This window comes from Melanostigma gelatinosum (assembly GCF_949748355.1).
Source record: "Melanostigma gelatinosum genome assembly, chromosome: 19".
Taxonomy (NCBI): Eukaryota; Metazoa; Chordata; class Actinopteri; order Perciformes; family Zoarcidae; genus Melanostigma; species Melanostigma gelatinosum.
This window is the reverse complement of record NC_136652.1, coordinates 5,583,854-5,602,591: the sequence shown is the minus strand read 5'-3', so window position 1 is coordinate 5,602,591 and position 18,738 is coordinate 5,583,854. Positions and strand designations below refer to the sequence as shown.

The window sequence follows — 18,738 nt, the reverse complement described above, 5'->3', positions numbered from 1 at the left end:
ATTTGTCCAGACAGACAAACCTGGCAAAGTACTCACAACCGCCTCACACACACATTACACACACACACACATTACACAACACACACATGAGTTGAAACAAATACCAGTCAATACACACTAACTACGAACAAAGTAAAATAATTACTCACAATGAAACGTCATTTTGATGCTGCCTCTATTAATGATGTTTGCCAAACCAGGATGTTGGACAACACTCAACAATGTGCTATCAGTGTGTGTGTGTGTGTGTGTGAGAGAGAGAGAAGGCACATGGGCGGGGAAAGCAAGGAATCTGTGATGAAATTGCTGAATGGAATTAATAGCTACACCATGAGTTGACAATTAAAGACGGTACAATCAGTCCAACGTCATTCAGGAAGGACAAGGAACAGTTTGATGTGAAAGAACAAGGAAGTAATGTGCTGTGCATAATGACAGTGGAACATATATTCCTGGAACATATAAATAAACATATTGCTGCCATGGGAAAAGAAGACATATTTTCCAAAACATAATAACACAGCAAATTACTTAGTTTTAACACAACTTGTTATTGAACAGCATATCACTTTATCTTGTTCAATCACAAAGATTTCTTTCTCTTTATCAAAAACTACCGACGTACCCTATCAAAATGAAATAAAAATGTTTGTTTTTATCATGATAAACCAACTTAGCACATTACAAGAAACTTTTCTCGTTATAACACAATTTGTTATATTGTTATAACACAAGTTGTTATATTGTTATAACATCAAAGCTGTGCTCTTCCATCCTGGCGAGAAAATAATCCAGTCAATGGCAGAAGACAAGACACTGTAGCTATAGAAACAATGACAATCACTGGTTTACATGGTTTTTAAAAACTGCATCATTTGGGAAGTAATAATAACGAAAAAACGAAAAATATAACATGGAAATATCTCGATAGAACCATAATAGTATTTATTTGGTCCACACCAGTGCTGTGGAGAGGATCCCAACGTTGATGGATTGCCATGACGTCTGTCAGACATTCATGGTCCCGAGAGGATGAATTATAATACATTTTGGTGATCCGCTGACTTTTCTTCTAGCGCCACCAGCTGGTCAAAGTTTTCACTTATCAATTTAAACATCTCAACACCTACGTACTCCTCGAGCCGGAAATCTTATACAAGCATTCATGCTCCGAATACATTTGGTGACATTTCCCTTTAGCCTCTGCTCTACCTTGTGTTCAGTGCTAAATTAGCAACTGGTGCGAAAAAAAGAAGAAGCATGCTAACAGGCTATACTGACACGGTGAACCTGGTAAACAGTGTACCTGCTAAGACTGTTAGCATCACCATTGTGCACATGTTAGCGTGCTGACATTAGCATTTGGTTGCCGCTGTGCTAGCAGTGAGTACAGCCTCAAAGAGCTTGTTAGCATGGCTGTAGGCTCTTTGCGGTCCAATAGTCCAACAACTTAGGTCCTGTATCTTTTCCTCCTTGACCTCATGACGTTCTTCATCGAGGTCAAGGAGAAATGTCTCGGAAAAGATACAGGACGTACGTTTTGTGTGAAGGAGAATGCATTAGGATTTAGGAATAGACTGCACTTCTGCTACAGCAGATGCTTGTTTTTTTGAAGCAACTTTATTTAACACACAGAAAATGTGAACAGTGACAAACTCGATGCTGTATGATTCAATTAAAGATTCCTGTCCAGAACAGAATCACACCTAATGGAGCATCGCTTTAAACGTTGCTGCCGCAGAGAATTGTGGGACTGCATTGTCTTTCCTTCCTTTCATAAAGGGTGGCACAGTGTATCCTAAAGGAGATAAGAAAGGAAGCATCCTTAGCATTTAGAGAATTCGACCAGCTCTTAGAACTTATAGATACTTTACTCAGTTAGGAAGCTAAGTATAGTAGCAAGTATTTGACTGCAGCCTGAGTATTGTGTTGGCATGGTGGCTGCAATATGCTGCTGTGGAAATCAGCTTCCTTTGCCTGGTGTCACAGAACCCGTTGTGGAGTGGACGGATCCAAAGGTCTGCACCCGGGCCAAGCATGAGTCGGATTGTGCAGTGATTTTGCATCCATCGTTTTAAAGATAAGTTGCAACACTTTTCTGCCTGCAGCTCCACTCTGCACTCAGCGCACACCTTCCACGCTAAGAATTTTAGGCATTTAACTGAAACTAAAAGTAGACTACAACCCGCACAACAGCTGATACTCTACTATATAAATAATACTGAAGTACAGTTACTAAAATACTGTTTGTGCAATTTTGAGGTTACATTCTTCATCAGTCACAATAATCCAATGGTAAAATAAAATAAATAATGGACCATTCCGTCTAATGAGCGCTTTTACAATTTGACTTTAGTAAAATATAAAATGTTTTTTACTTAACAGAGACACTTTTGTAGTGTACTGTCCCATTGCAGATACTGTTGCTTTTATTCCGTTTGTATGTGAAAGGAAAGAACAGCCGTGTATGACTGCATCATGTAGGACATTCCCACGAGTATCTCGGTGGGAGGATAGAGTCACGAGAACCTTAGAAGGTCACAGCATTTCATCACACGTACAACTGGTTTGTCAGGTGAAAAGGAGAACATCAATTGATCTTTATTCGTTTATGAATACATCTTTCAATGTTTGTTAACATTGTGTTCATATGTGCAGTAATCAAACATTCTGTGAACAAAATGTCAACAGAAGCCAGGATACAGTACGATCACATCTCAATCAAATATGTGGTGTAAATATGACTGCATGGAATGATCATATATGATTTTCTCATACTAAACATAAATGTTCAATGACACTCAAATGCACTCACACTTTAACTGTATTCAACTCTTTATGGCTCTTACGGACACTCACCCGATGATGAACATTTCATGAACCTATTTAGATATTTACAGCGATTTTCAGCATGCTTTTTTTCTTTAGGCCTTTCCTAGCTTTCTATTTTATTATAGCTTTTAGTGTAAAATAAAATGTATTCAAATACAATGTATGCTCTTATCCTACAGTAAAGCCTTTATTCTTTCTCTCCATCCTGCTCTCAGAGCCCAGAGTCAAATCAGACAAGATCAATGTGAGTACTACAGCCCCTCCAGGAGACATAACTGATCCAAGACTCCTACAGTAAACACGCACGCACGCACGCACGCACGCACGCACACACGCACACGCACACACACACACACACAGTGTGTTTGCATGAGTGAATGTAAGTAATAAGGTGTGTGTGTGTGTATGAACCCGTCTTTGACAGGAATCTGACAGTGTGTGACAGCATGCCGGAAAAACCTACCATTGAGCTATAACAACAGTTCATTTCACCTCCTTGCATTCTTCAGCTGAACATACTGATGGCGTGACTAAGTGAGCAAAGCAGCCGAGAACAACGGCGACACTAGTCAGGCGTTTAGGCAAGGCAAGGCAAGTTTAGTTGTATCGCACATTTCAACAACAAGGTAATTCAAAGTGCTTCACATAAAACCATTAAAAGCATCAAAACACAAGGCAAAAGAAAAGGAGATTTAAAAACAATTAAAAAACAGTGTAAGAAATAAAATGCAGTAGTAAAATGCAGAAATACAGGAAATTTATGAATATATGAATTGAATGTGGTTCAATTAAAGGCAGCAGCAAACAGAAAAGTCTTCAATCTTGATTTAAATGAGCTGAGGGTCTCAGCAGACCTGCAGCTTTCTGGGACTTTGTTCCAGATATGTGGAGCAGAAAAACTGAACGCTGCTTCTCCATGTTTAGTTCTGACTCTGGGAACAGAAAGTAGACCGGTCCCAGATGACCTGAGGGGTCGGGATGGTTCATAAGGTAGCAGCAGATCAGAGATGTATTTTGGTCCTAAACCATTCAGTGCTTTGTAAACCAACAGCAGGATTTTAAAGTCAATTCTTTGTTGGACAGGATGCCAGTGCAAAGACCTCAGAACTGGAGTGATGTGATCCACCCTCCTGGTCTTAGTGAGGACTCGAGCTGCAGCGTTCTGAATCAGCTGCAGCTTTCTGACGGACTTTTTACAGAGACCTGTAAACACACCGTTTATATATAATATAATATAACATGTTCATTTATTGAGATGCCCCTATGGACCTTGTTATAGGAGGTAAAGATCAGGAGAAGTAAACATGAAGTGTAATTATGAATACTAATGTTAAATTAAGCTATGATGAGTTTTCACTGTTAATATCTCTACATGTTGATGCCTCCATGACCAAGTTAAGCAGATGAGACTGAGGACAGCTATGTAGAAGAAAAGATGTTCACTTTGTCTAATATGTAGCTTGACAGAGTTCTCATGTGTGTCCTGGTGTTCTCATGTTTCCTTACCTCCTCATCCCTCACTCCCTACCCTGGTGTTCTCATGTTTCCTTACCTCCTCATCCCTCACTCCCGTAACTGTCCATGCTGGATCCGTCCCGTTTGTTTTAAAAAGCTAAATAAATGATTAGCATGACGTCATGCAGCTAGCCAAACCTGTCTGGTGTACAGCTAGTACAGAAGCTTCATGTACTGCTTCCCTTTCCCGCGAGTCTGCTGTCTGATTGTGAGGTCAGGCTGATCTGATATCAGCTCTTTGGCTGCAGAATCTCCTCAAAGTTCTCCTCTCAAACGGGTCTTGGAGGAGAAGTGCTCGCGCTGGCGCGGGCGCCTGTAGAGACTTCTCCTGACGAGAACGCGCAGCGAGGGGGGCCTGATCGTTCTGGCCCCAAGCTGAATCTATTTGAGGGCGCTGATTGGCTAAATTGTATGTCACTCATTTCTATCTTGAATCAGCAATTGGCTAAACTGCTTCATAGACCCGCCTCTTTTGGGCCAAAACGATCAGGCCCCCCAAGCTGCGCGTTCTCAGAGTGTCGTGCACACAGACAGAGAGCACGAGCAGGAAAAGCATATATTTTGCGCAGATATCATATTTTACACACATTACTGGGTACATTCCATCGTTCAAAAACACAAATATTGACAATTAGTATAATTTATGATTATAATTTTTCTTTTTTGTGTGGCTCATGGTGGGGCCATGCCCCTCTATTGACCAGCCACCACTGGTGGAATGAGAGGTTAGGGTGTTGCATCACCCCAGCTCTACGAGGTGGGTGGAGGGAGACACCAGTGAATTCCCTCAGTGTTTTGGAGACAGACATTTTCCATAACCACATTTTATGAATGCAAAAACACACACAAAAAACACCTACTTGTTCGAAACTAAAGTCAAAAGGTGGGGTATTAATCATCTGCCACATTGAGCAGTGTGTAAGGGGAAAGTGGAAGTAACTAACAAGAGGGGGAAGTCTGTTGTGGAATTCAAATGACATTAAACAGAGGTGGAAAAAATGACTCGATGATTTTCTAAAGTAAAGGTTTTTTTACCACAGTGCAGGAATACTGTTACAAGTCCTGGACTCATATTACTTTAAGGTTAACTTTAGTACTTTTCAACCTGGACCCTATTCTCCAGGTTGAAAATGTCTTTGTGTTGAAGTGACGAACGGGGGACATTTTTTAATTTGGTTCAGTATTGAGGGAGAACACTGCATACGGCAGTCGCTTAACGGGTTGCAGTGTAATCGCTCGGGGCAACCAATAAAAGTGCTTCACTTCCATCTATCTGGGGCCACCGACATACTCTCTACCTAAACTGATGCAGCCATTCGAACAGTAAGGTAAACCATCAGGGCACAAGATCAACGTATAAACCCAGTTACTCTCATCGAACTACAGCCCACCAAGAGAAATAAATACCCCTTTACATGGCAAACATCCTTCAAATATCTGGGCATCATTATTACAAAAGATCTTACAAAACCTGCAGAACATAACTATGTGCCAATAATTAAAACTAATTTAAGAAAGACATAATTGAATCCATTAAAATGAATATACTGCCCAGACTACTTTATCTATTTCAGACCCTACCAATAGAGATTAACCAAAACTAATTTACTGAATGGGACAAGATGTTATCTTGGTATGCTTGGACCCAGGGTCCGTCTCAAAGCCTTACCACTAACTAAAGAAGGGGGGGGGGGGGGGGGGATGGGGCCTACCATGTCTAAGAGATGTTGCAGCAGTAATATGCTGGTGCAACCCATCGTAGAAGGCTCAATGGAAAAATAACTTCCACCCCCCATACAGGCAATCATGACAATCTCCCAAGTCACATAAACACTACTGATAACCCATGGGTGAAGTGGACTCTTGAAGTACGGAGAACCATTATAAGAGAACACAAACTAGAGGGCGATATGGCAACACATGGTGTGCATATGATTCTGACAGCCATATGCAACATAATGAAACACTGCTCAGTTTATTAACTCTTAAAGAAACACTCACTAGAAAAACAGGACTTCTATCGATATGCAACATTATGTTAATATGAAGATGACAAATATGACAAAGACAAGTAGATATCTGATAGAACTGTTTAGAAAAGCATATAACTCAGATATAGGCAGTAAAATCATGTCATGTATGTAAATTTGACACGTCTGTCAGAGTTCGGGTGGAGAAATGTGATTTTATTGCCTCTCAGAAACGCCACTATGATACAAACCCTGGAGAGGATGTGGAAACCAAAATGCAAAGCGTTACCATATTTTTGGGGATTGCCCTGTTCTCAAAGAATATTGAAGAGGGATACACACCACCCTAGAAAACATTTTAAAGGCGAAATACCCCTACAAACCATGTATTCTGGATATTTACCTAAAAAAAAAAAAAAGTAAAAAAACCCACATATTTCATAAAAGTATTCTGGTGGCCGGCAAAAAGACCAGGAAATGGTTGCCACAAGAGAGTCCCACTCTGAATACATGGATGGACATTTACAAAATGAAGAGAACAGCTTCTGTCCACTACAAATTGGAACATTTTTGTCGTCATAATGAGTTACATATGTAACACCCCATAGACCTGATTTTACTTTCATAAATCGATGAATGTACCATAGAGAATAGACAACTCCCTTATATAGTTATTGTGTTCCACTCCTTGTTCTATATGTGTAGAACTAAAATGGGCATCATCTGAAGATCTGTACATAGAATGTACATCTGTAAATGTCTGATCGATGCCAACTTCCAATAACATAAATAAGTGCTTCACTTAAGTGTACGTGTACCTAGTTATGTTCCATCACTGGAAAATAAATAATAGCAAAAAAAGACAACTTTCAAATTTTGGGGAATTTTCTTTTAATAAAGAGTTAAAAAAGCATTTCGCAAACATGTTTTCTTCTTCAAGACAAAGGACTTAAACATGATCCAATTTTTTTTTCTAAACTCAAAGTGATGTTAAAGGAAGCCAGTAGTTAGGGCGGCCCCTGAATATTTAGACACCATATACTTCATGCTGAATACGGTTGAGCCCTCTGCGGCCTCACCTGTACCTACTCCTCTCTTTCTCATTGGCCCTCTTGGAGGAGCCGCTGCGGCTCAGGTCCTTGTGGCTGTGGCCTTTGTCGCGGCCCTCTTTCCCGTGTTGGTGCTGGGATTTGCCGCGTTTGTGGTCCCGGTCTCTGGAGCGGGACCGTGAGCGGGATTGAGAGCGCTGGCGTCCCGTCTTTCTGTCTCGCCGGCTGTCCCGGTCCTGGAAGTGTCACAGTAGATGTGAGACGGTCAGTGGTGGAACGTAACGGAGTACATTTACACAAGTACCACACTGAAGTACAAGGTCAAGGTACTTGTACTTCAGTGTTTTCCATTTTATGCTACTTTATACTTCTACTCCACTGCATATATTTGACAAATATTTGGCACTAAATTTGTCTGACAGCTTTACTTACTTTGCAGATTACATTATTTTCATTCCGTTCCCGTGATAACCGCGTATCTCCAGATGTGTCGATGGAGAATATGCCACAAACTGAAGGATGAACATTTCCTTCATGTGTTGAGAAAACTCTCCTTAAGCTAAATAAACCTTAAGATCAGCTGGAAAATGCATCGTCACAATAAGGCTGTTCTTCTGAGCTCATGAAAAGTTGACCTCATAGAAATGCCTGGTTCTCACAGGACAGTGACGCTACCAACATATGGTCTCGGGTAGGACACTTTGAAGAAAGCAGCAAGAGTACACTACATTTTTAGAGTATTCAACCGGAAACAATCCCAGCGCGCTGCCCGACTACTGATGGAGGACGAGTCCACGATGGAGCGAGGAGCGCATCGTCGTCATTGCCAACTGAATCCAATCACCTCAGGTCCGTTCACACGTAAGCTTGAGCAATACGTCTGCCTAGCCTCGTGGAAGACGATGGTCATGTACCATGACCTGACCCCGAGACTAACCTTCCATTTCTATTGGAACGTTTGAAGTGCTTTGCTAAAGCAGCGCGTTGCCAGCTTGTTGGCTGCATTATTGTGCACTTGACACTTAAAACCGGAACCGGTTCCTATCCCGAGTCTGCACACATTGTCATGCTACGCCTCCGGTTTATGTTACCAATGACCGGTGATGTTGTTTTATTCTTATTGAACTGTGGCGCAGAGGAGTCTTTGTCTTCTTGCCCGTTCACTTGTCAGTCTGGTTGAACCGTTTCCAGCGTTTTGTTCTTCTTGCACAAAACAAACCACAAAATCTATTTGTAAAGAGAACAATCTACCACCTCAAAGCATGACGGACCATTCAAACATACTGAGTAATGCTCTCAGAGATCTGAACCCAATCGAGCCTTTATGGCAGGTGATCACTAACGTTTCGAATGATATGATGCGATACTGAACCTAAATTTGAACCTAAATAATCAAGTCTATTTGACAAGTTCAGCCTTTGAATTAAACACAGTGTTCACCTGGTATTACTGGTGTGATGATTACATACAATGAATCCGATGTTGGGACCTAAAGGAGCGTGTTTGGGTTATCAGCATTTAAGAAACTGAATTCTTGACATCAATAGAATTATTGATGTATGTAACAATTATTAATGATTATTAATAAAAACGGGGCACCACCCTGCGAACAGGGACCAATAACCAAACGATAAAACTAAGTCTCATAATTAGTAGTCACTCATAATGTCAATAGTCTGCGTATGACTACACATTCAGTGACAGTGAAGGGTTAAATTCGAGCACAAGCTACTACATACAGTCTTATCAAATACATATGCACAAGTAATCACAGACGACTGCTCCTTAAAGTATAACAGAGTTTATTAAATCAAAATAATAAATGATCAAATCAATTAATATTGCAACCAACAAACGTTATCATACAATTTTATATGCCTAATACCTAAAGTCAAATGAATAAAATGGAGGATGTATGTATGCAAGTATGTGTGTGTGTGTGAGTATGTGTGTGAAGGGGGAGGAGCCTTAAGGAACTACAGCTAAACTACCACCAGATGGCGGAGTCGAGTGACTGACAAAATGGCGGAGAGGTTGCTGTATGTAATCACATGTGCCTGTGCAGCACCTGTGTGTGTGAGGCAATCGACTGCTCGGGGTTTCCCAGGGGCAGAGGTCCAGTAGGTTATATTAAGCTAAGCTATGCCCAGACGCCATCAACCTTACTTTGTAGAAGCTTCGGAACAAAGGGAAGAGTGTTCGTGGAAGAATTGTTCTTCTTCCTCCAGAAGAAAAAAGGCGCGGGGGAAGCTTGCTGGTCGGCGCGGCGTTTGCCGGCGCGGGTTCGGTCCGTTGTGGCGCAGCTCGCTCTGGAGCAAGCGCAGGTCCGATCTGTTCTCGCTGCAGCGGGGACAGTTTAACTTCGGCTGAGACGGCGTGGTCCGTACGTCTTACCGGGAATCATCGGTGAAGGAGGGAGGCTTAGTCGTCTTTCCTTCTGCCGGTATGTGTGCACAAAAGAAAAAGCGGGAAACGGATGGTGGGAGGGATTCGTCCCAGCGGGGTAAGGGGGCCTTACTCAGAATAGAACACGGCTGTTTCGACCAGCGAAATGGCTTGTGACCTGACAGGGTTTGTGGAGGGTGAAGGCCGCGGCTTCCTCGTGGCCTGCGTCGCCAGCGTCGTGCTGGGGGGGGGGGGGGGGGGGGGGGGGGGGAAGAGGCTGCTGGATCTTCATGTAGCCAGGACTGAGGTCCAGGCTGAAGAGACAGATTCTAGCTGTGTTCGAGCTTATAAACCTGGTCTCACGCACAGCGGGAGGCATTTTCTTGGCCAATAGAGTGTTGGTGTCAGGTTTGGCCAGAGCCGGGAGGTGTGGTCATGAGGGGGACAATGCTCTGACTCCATGTCAGAGCTTGGTGAAGGAAGGAAAACATGTGAGGAGCTCAGCCAGCCAGGAGGTGGCGCCAGACCCCAACACTGACAAGTGTTTTGGAAGCCCGACATATTTCGTGAAGCATCGACTGCGAGCGGCCATATTCATTTGGCATCATGCCATGGAGCCTGCCCGACTTGTCCAACGGGAACTCTGATTTCAAAAGAACAAGATTGATATTTTCCCGGAGAGAATAAGGAAATAACGAGTTCTGGACCTATGACCCGGTTACTGTAAAATGTCATATTCAGTTGCATGCGTCTTTCAAACCCGGGGGTTACACTCGTGGTTCACTTGACAAAAAGGCGGCAGACTCACGTGAAAACAAAATGAATATTGCGAAGCAATGAGAAGAACATACGTACATCATGCGGCATTGACAAACCTGTGTACCATCTGTGGGACTTGGTAGTCGGGCTGCTGGTTACAGCTTCCTACAGGTTTGCATTCTTTTACATAGATATGTTGTTAGCGTGACAAACTGACAAAGTCCGTACAGCTCGACAACATATCCACGGCCCATTGTTTCTTTGCTGCATTGCAGATGGAACTACGTTCCACTGCTTGTTGCATTGTTCAGGGATCAGAGCATTTTGGAAAGATGTACTTGAGACACTATCACAAATATCAGCAAACAAAATATACCAGCATGTCAAAAAACATGAGATTCCAAGGCTTAATAATAACAGAAATGTCGTCTTTCTCTCTCTGGTTGAACAAACTGGATTTGTCTTTTTGGAGAACAGCAGAGCCCTCCACCAGTCAGTGGCTGGTAAACCTTTGCTACTAACAGAAAGTACCGTTTATAAAATATATACACAGTCAGGGCCATAAGTATTTGTATAAATGGCTGTAATTCCTAAACGGTTAATATGATATTTCAGTTTTATCCATTGAATTAAAGCTGAAAGTTACACTTCAACCACATATTGACTGCTTCCTTTAAAATCCACTGGAATCGTGTAAAGAGGCAAATTTAGAATAATTGTGTCACAGTCCAAATACTTCTGGCCCCGACGGTGTATGTGGGAACCTGCTGACAACAGGCCCTAGACTCCTCCCATCGATAGCAGACTGGGATGCCTTTTAGCTTCTTTCCCTGGTGCGACACATTCAACATGACGAAACCACCGGGAAACAGAGTTAAAAAGGAGGTAGAAAGCAGCAAGGGGAGGCCAGTGAAGTGTTAGCGTGGTGACTGGTTTGTGTAGGTCACTTGTTCAGCCTCTCCTCGAGCGCTGCTTCGACAGAGACGGACTGAATTTGTGCCGGTCGATCGGAGCTGGAGCCAGAAACTGCTGCAGAATTACTGCTGCAATGAGTGATTCAGATTTTAACCTTTGCCCACTGAAGACAAAAGCCAGATGTTAGAGGGGTGGGGGGTGTTGTTCTCCAGTGGGAAAGGGGCTTTGGTCGTTTAGAGTAAAGACACCGTAGACCTGGTGATCTTTGTTCTCCGCCGTAACCATTTTGAGAGCCACGTGGAGGCAATACATGTGCGCTGAATTTCAAAATCCGCACCATTAACAATGCATATATGTAATGCATACAATCAAAACGCCCCTCCCAGCCTGGTATCTGGACTTTTATTAAAAGTCAGAATAGGTTTTTGTGCAGCTTGATTGCACATATTCTCATGTACACATTTAGAAACAACCTAATTATAGATCAGGTTCCCTCTAAGATAAAACCACTTCCCTGCAGTAAAAGCAGAAACTGCACTGCAATTTAACTCCACCCTACTAATACAACCACAGAGAGTAACACAATACTACAATATTGTTGTGTTGGCTTGAAGGTACCTTGTGTTTCTTGGACTTCCTGCTGTCCTCATCATCTGAATGATGATGGTGCCTCTTCTCCTTGTGCTTCTTCTCAGAGGGCCGGTGGCTCGCCGCCTCCTCTTCCTCCTCCTCCTCCTCATCAATTATCAGGTCGTACTTGGAACTTTCGGGGAAGTTATGGAAATCTCCAGGAAGAGGGCGTACAGTCAGAACACCGCAGACTAGTGGTGTCACGGATCACGGATCGATCCGTGAGGGGTGGCCCGAACCGTGAGGGCCGGCCCTCACGGTTCGGATCACTCGAGTATTTTTGTTTTACAGTGTAATCATCATAGTGTGTAAAGTTCTACTGCTGCTGTTCAAGTAACAAGTCCCCGAATATCAATGCAGAGTGTCAGTGAACAGATATGAAGCAGTAGTGTGTTCACGTGAACGGAGCAGCTTAGAAGCATTTAACGGTGACGTCATGGCGAGCGGAGGAACGTCAGAAGCCGCGGCGTCATTTAAGTCGCAAGTTTGGGAACATTTTGTCTTCCCTGTAACGTATAATGACGGATGAGGGTGGTGGACGAAACCGTTACGGTATGTAGGCGTTATTTAAAGAGAGAGACACGACAACGGCAAAACATCGGCATGTCCACGCACATGAAGAGACGCCATCCGGTCTGTCAGCGACGGGGACACTCCGGTGTAGAAAACAAAGGATTTCTAAATCTGGTTAAAATGCTTCAGCCACGCTACGAAATCCACTCACGCACCCACTTCAGTGTGAAGCTGTTCCAGACCTCTATGAGAAGGAAAAGACTGTAGAGACTGCTTTCACCACGGCGGAGTGATTCTTAGTCCGGCGCTGTAGACACGCCCCCTCTGTGAGCGTCACACACACACACCTGGTTCAGGGCATCAGAGTGAAGCTAGACAGGCCCAATAATATTCAAGTCACCACAGAAAGGTCGACCCTCTCCCCAGAGAATGGAGATATTCTCATCTTTTTGAAAATAATGTCACAGTAATGGTAAACATTATTGTGTATTTGAATGACCTGACAGGAAGTAAACACAGACCCAAGTTGTTGCTGAGCAGTTCAGTTCAGTGTAAACAGTGGAAGCTAGCTCACTGGCTGTTTCTTTCTTTCAGTATTGATCAAAGGACGAGGATATCAACATAACTCATGTTGCACTTAAACTTAACAGAATTCTTGAATGTATTATTTTTATTTATTTATTTCATTTTGTTTCAAATTGGACATCTTCAATATTTTTGTTTTCATGTAAGACTATCGCCCAAAGTTCTTTGCTTTAAGTGTTCTTGAAGTTCTTTAATTAATAAATGGAAAGCAAAGTTATGTTTGGCTCCTCCCCTTTTCTTTGTTGATCCGAACCGTGACTCCTGAACCGTGATCCGAACCGAACCGTGAGGTTTGTGATCCGTGACACCCCTACTGCAGACTGATACGTTACGACATGAAGTGCAGAACCACAAATATGAAATGAAACCCGTGCCTCTTTACACACAAGGATACTCTTGTTTGGGCTTCACTTGGTCCTTGAGGGTCAGTTTGGATCGGGTCTCCGCATCCTTCTCGTAGGCGTTGAAGTCATCTTTAGTGTACTTCCCACCTGGGAAACAGAGACGGCTATGATCCGCACTCATGAAACACAGTGTGAGATTCAACTCAAAGCTGCATATGGAAACTAGGTTTAGATTGGCGTGAACATGTTGTTCACCCTTCAGAACAAAAAGAGAAATATTCATAACTTGCAAACGATAGAGGCGTCAGTCCGAGTACCTTTGCCTTTCCATTTGATCTTTGAGACCGACTGGCTGAAGTCTACGTGAATGCGTCGATCATCGATGAGCACGTTGTCCATTTTGAAATAGGCCTTTTCACAATCTTCTTGCTTTGGAGACAGAACGCATAAAAGAAAAAGCGGTAAGAGAGGAAGTGTAATAGAAGTAAAAGTCATGTTCTTTAGCAACAGATGTAATGTTATTAACAAATGGCTCACTATGAATGGGCAGGAAGAGCAATAAAACCAGTATAAGTAATCACTTAAATGAATACATGATGCTCCGACTGGTAGTTATCCTTATGAGAGCTGTTATCAGAGACTATTTCCATTATCGATCAATCTGCAGATTGTTTTCTTAATAACTGTTTAGAACAGTGTTTCAGAAACTTTCCTAAACGGAGACCAATTAGACCACGGAGCCCCATTTGACACGATTTTGTCCGAGCTTCCCTTATCTGCTTTTACATGGTTAATGACAGAAAGTGTATGAAACCCATGACCAAAGCAGTCATGCATCTTGTCATGTCATAAGTGTTACTTTTGGATGGAAATATCGTGAAAATAAATGACTCCACTTTTGCTGCGAAGCCCCTGGAAACCACTGGTTTAGTCTCTAGAATATAAAAAAAAAAAACACGACAAATTTCAGTCACAATTTCCAAGGAGACGTCTTCATGAATAAAAAAAACACGAAAAAAAATTCACTTGTTATCTGGAATCAGATATCTGAGAACAAGGCGTTCATTGACTGTTCATAGGGTACATAATTGATGTGATTTCTCTATTAACATACTGTTTCACTTTCACTTTCATAATGACAGCATTTTGTGGGTGGTTTACGAGCACAATTCATTCTATTTCATTGTATAATTTCACTACATTACTGGACGTCATGTCACTGGTAGAAGTCCGTTTATCGCCAACAACTGGGCCAGCGCCCTCTAGTGGTTACATGTTCACTTCCCGTCCAGCACCATCATTCATGAAGCTGTTGCTGTGCCTCATATAAAGGGTCTCCTTTGATTCTACAGTCGGTGGTTGAAGGCGTTCAGAGAACTGAAGGCCGGTGATAAAACCTGCCTGACCGAGTTCACAAGGTCACATCTTTACTTCCACAGTGGACAGCGAGGGAAACAAGGTCCCACGTTCTAGGTAAATATAGTATACTCACCTTTCACATCTCTATAATATTACTTCTCTATCATAATGACTCCAGCAGCCCATGTGATGGTTATTAACACGTCATAACAGGAACAAACAATGGAGGGGGTTTTCTCCTTCTGTCACTTTCCCTAGATGATGTACGGCTCCTGTCCTCGTGAACGTTATCGTGTCATGAACACCATTAACTTAAACGGAGACTTAAAAGGGGACCTTCCCTAAAACTAAAAATAGGTCTCTATGTATTTTTAACAATACATCGCTACAGGAAGGGTGACATATTGTAAGCCTGTGCAATAGACACCAATAGTTCATTTGTGTCTCGTTAAGCCGCCCTCAATGCACACGTACTCTCGTAGTTCAACAGTTTTGGGAATACGCTTGCTCCATTTTATTTCAGAGTGAAATAAGGAGATTAAACATCAATCTAGTGGCATCATACAGTCGGTGAGTTCAGGCACAAGCTTCTGCATAGTGTCACAATGGTGCAAAACCTGGCAACCCGTGACAACAAAACTCATGCGCCGTGCCTGGTAGTAATTGTTCCAGTGCGTGACACATAAAACCACAAACGGTTGCTGTTATGTGTTATCTTGGTACAGTTCAAACAAACGAGATACATGTTGCAAAGCATTTCACTTCACTTTGGACAAGCTAGGGTAAAGTTCGGACTCCAGGTCAACACTCAGTAATGTGATTTAATATTCCATGAATAGAATACCTCACTCTCAAAAAAAGAAAGTGAATAAAGTATATTTCCAAAAAAGTTGAACTAATCCTTTAACGGTCGACTACATCTTCCGTCTTTTCTGAACAAAACATATTTGAGCCACCTAAAGAAAAGGCCAAATCAGTTTAAATGTCCGCTTTACTTGGAATACTTTCACCACTGGACCTTCAGGTCAGACAGACCTTTTCGATGGGGAATCTGTGCTCCAGTCCAAGTCACAAGACTTCATTGACAAAAACAGGAATTTGACCCGGCTGAACACGGCTGCGTCGACCGGTTAGTTTGTTTGTGTGACTTTTGGATCCAAACTACCGTGGCGTCCACAGCAGTACACTGCTGAGCTACTGTAATGGTTCCCTTGTCTGCTTCTCCAAACTTGAATACAAATAGGGAACACTGGGAAGCTACAGAACGATCTAACACATCAGCTGTTCAACTGTAAACACATCCACACACTATGGAGACTGCACTAAAGTGCAGTTATCATTAGATATTGTGCCTCGCGTATAAACACAAGATGCTCACCTTATCAAACTCAATGAAGGCGTAACACAGGGAATCGCCACTTTTCCAGTCTCTGATGATCTCACAGCTACACACAACAGAGAAACACCAGAAACGCTTCAGACACACATGCATTTCCACATGTACAAATCCAATAGAAACATTTTGAAGACAAAAACCAGCATGATGTAGAACACGGATGTTTGCAGTCACCTTTTTATGGTCCCAAAGCGAGAAAAGATGATTTCCAGGTCCTCGTCGGTGGTCACCGGATTCAGTTTGCACACAAACAGCACGTTCTCTGGAGGCCTCATGTCTGCATCAGGGAGGTCACCCACCTGGAGGAATGTAGGACAACAGAGTGTAGAAAGCGTCTCAGACGGCACCTCCGGTACATCTTCAGTCATCTCTTCTTCTCACCATCTCCAGCAGGATAGCCTGAGTCTTGGCTTCTTTCTCCTTCAGCCTCTCCTCCAACTCCTCTGCTGCCTTCCCATCCATATCGTCGATCACTTCGTCCGCTCCGATTCGCCCGCTCTGCACAGAAACAGCTGTAGTTATAGAGCCAGCAAATGTTTGTGCATTTATTCGTTTACTCGTACATTTTGTCATGTTTATGCATCCAGATAAGGTTTCTGGTTTCAGGTGTGAAAATCAGTTTGTGGGTTAAGTCAAAAAAATGTCAGAACTCTCAAGAGTTTAATGACTCATCAACAGCATCAGTGCACTCACATCCAGCTGCTCTTTGGTGGGCTCAGGCGATCCATCAGGCACTGGCAAATCAGGAGGGTCATCAATAGGGTCTTCCAGGACCACCGTGTGGTTTATCCTGCCGCAAAATGACATTCTCATCTCATGACTGGAAAAATGTGCACCCTGAGGTTTCTTCCCCCGAGAAATAATACATGCATTGTTGGACTCATGGGATACTGCTACATGGACTGCATAGGCGGCTTATCTTCGTTCATCTCGGGCTGTAACGGTTTGTGGAGAACCGTCACGGTACGGGGGAACGGTGCAGAATACACAGTATGTAGAACGACACGCGTAATGTGGAACCAAGTCATTTCAGTTTCATAGCATTGGAGATGCTTTTCAGTCTTATGGCCTATTGTGACCGGTTACCTTTTTGGAAAGTGTTTGTTCAGTGTAATACAGAAGAGTTTTTTGATTTTTATAATGAAAAGAATCTTCCATCGTTGCCAGTGGGTAAAATGCTCCTTTAGTCTCCAGCCAAGAGCATGTTGATCGTCTTTGATACTGGCTCTACTGTCTGTTCAAAACAGACGAAAATAAACTGAACCTTAAACTGGGATATGAACCAGACTGTGACTTCTGTGTACCGTTACAACTCCAGTTCACCTGATATCCTGAAATGGGATGAAGTCCTTGTCCACGAAGGTCTCATTGATTTTGTCCAAGATTTCCATGCCTTCTGTCACCTCCCCAAACACAGTGTGGACTCCATTCAGGTAGTCCAAGTTCTCACCCATGGTGATAAGGAACTGAGGACAAGAAGAACAGATGACGCACATCATGTAGCACACCCAGCAGGGAGCATTTGATCTGATTTATGCTGAAAAGGCAAAATCACTATGTACAGCTAGCGATAAGATCTATCACTCCAGGAATTGGTAAGGCCAGACAGGGTTCACTATAACATATTACATTCAATAGTAGACATGATCATTTCTGTCAGAAATCATAGTTGGGGCATTCTTCAACTAATTTATATGATAAATTATACACAAGTTATTTTTAACTTTGCTGATCAAGCGAAACAATCAAACTAGTAAAAGGAATTTAATGTTGCTTTTGCTCTGGAAGATTTTTGCAACTTGCAGGGCAAAGGACAGTGTGACTGCACATGGTATTCACCTGGGATCCATGCTGACCATTTCCATTGTTCACCATGGACACCGTCCCCTTCTTCCTGTGTTTGATGCGCGGCGCTTTCTCTGCATCGAAAAAGCAGGCCTGGTCCCCATAGATTTTGCTAATAATCACACGCAGAAGAGAAACAATTGTCAGTGTTCAACTCCTGGTGTCAAAAAAAATAAAAGAAGGTCCACCGCGGTGGTGATGATGACTGACCTGAAGATAGACTCTCCACCACGTCCCGTCCCAGTGGGATCTCCGGTCTGCACAATGAAGCCTCTCTGAAGAGGAGACAAACACAGCGTTACAGCATCCAACACAGTGTCGTCACCAGAGCCTGATCAATAACAGAAGATACACTTCACGTCAAACTTTTGTTTGCACCAGGGGTCCTCGAGCCCAGTTTATTCTAACTTCATGTTATCTGCATGGGCAAATGTTTGGACTGAAATTAAAGTGCTGCAAAATGATCTACATGAGAAGCTGTTGCTTTTTTGGCGCTAGGGTCGGTAGTTTAGGCAATGAATTTGAACTTTTCAAATGGCACTATATCGCCCTCCTCAGGCGAGTTTGCGCCATGGTCCACCTGATATTGATCCACACCGTTGTTACAGAAGTTTGCAAGGAACCATTTAGTTTTACCTGAA

General features: G+C 42.8%; 1 protein-coding gene across 1 annotated transcript in view; it reads right to left on the bottom strand.

Moving 5' to 3' along the window:
- Positions 1-7,201: 7,201 nt before the first annotated feature.
- The window catches only part of ppil4 (peptidylprolyl isomerase (cyclophilin)-like 4), a 12,008-nt gene continuing 471 nt past the window's right edge, over positions 7,202-18,738 (bottom strand). The window contains exons 2-13 of the mRNA XM_079291001.1: positions 18,734-18,738; positions 18,308-18,372; positions 18,092-18,209; positions 17,576-17,718; positions 16,946-17,042; positions 16,634-16,750; positions 16,427-16,551; positions 16,235-16,301; positions 13,815-13,926; positions 13,548-13,644; positions 12,044-12,188; positions 7,202-7,602 (exon numbers count right to left, since the gene is read on the bottom strand). The exon at positions 18,734-18,738 is cut by the window's right edge and continues 63 nt beyond it. Of these exons, the coding sequence (XP_079147127.1) occupies positions 7,393-7,602; positions 12,044-12,188; positions 13,548-13,644; positions 13,815-13,926; positions 16,235-16,301; positions 16,427-16,551; positions 16,634-16,750; positions 16,946-17,042; positions 17,576-17,718; positions 18,092-18,209; positions 18,308-18,372; positions 18,734-18,738 (1,301 nt within the window). The 3' untranslated portion in view covers positions 7,202-7,392. The remainder of the gene's footprint in view (positions 7,603-12,043; positions 12,189-13,547; positions 13,645-13,814; positions 13,927-16,234; positions 16,302-16,426; positions 16,552-16,633; positions 16,751-16,945; positions 17,043-17,575; positions 17,719-18,091; positions 18,210-18,307; positions 18,373-18,733) is intronic.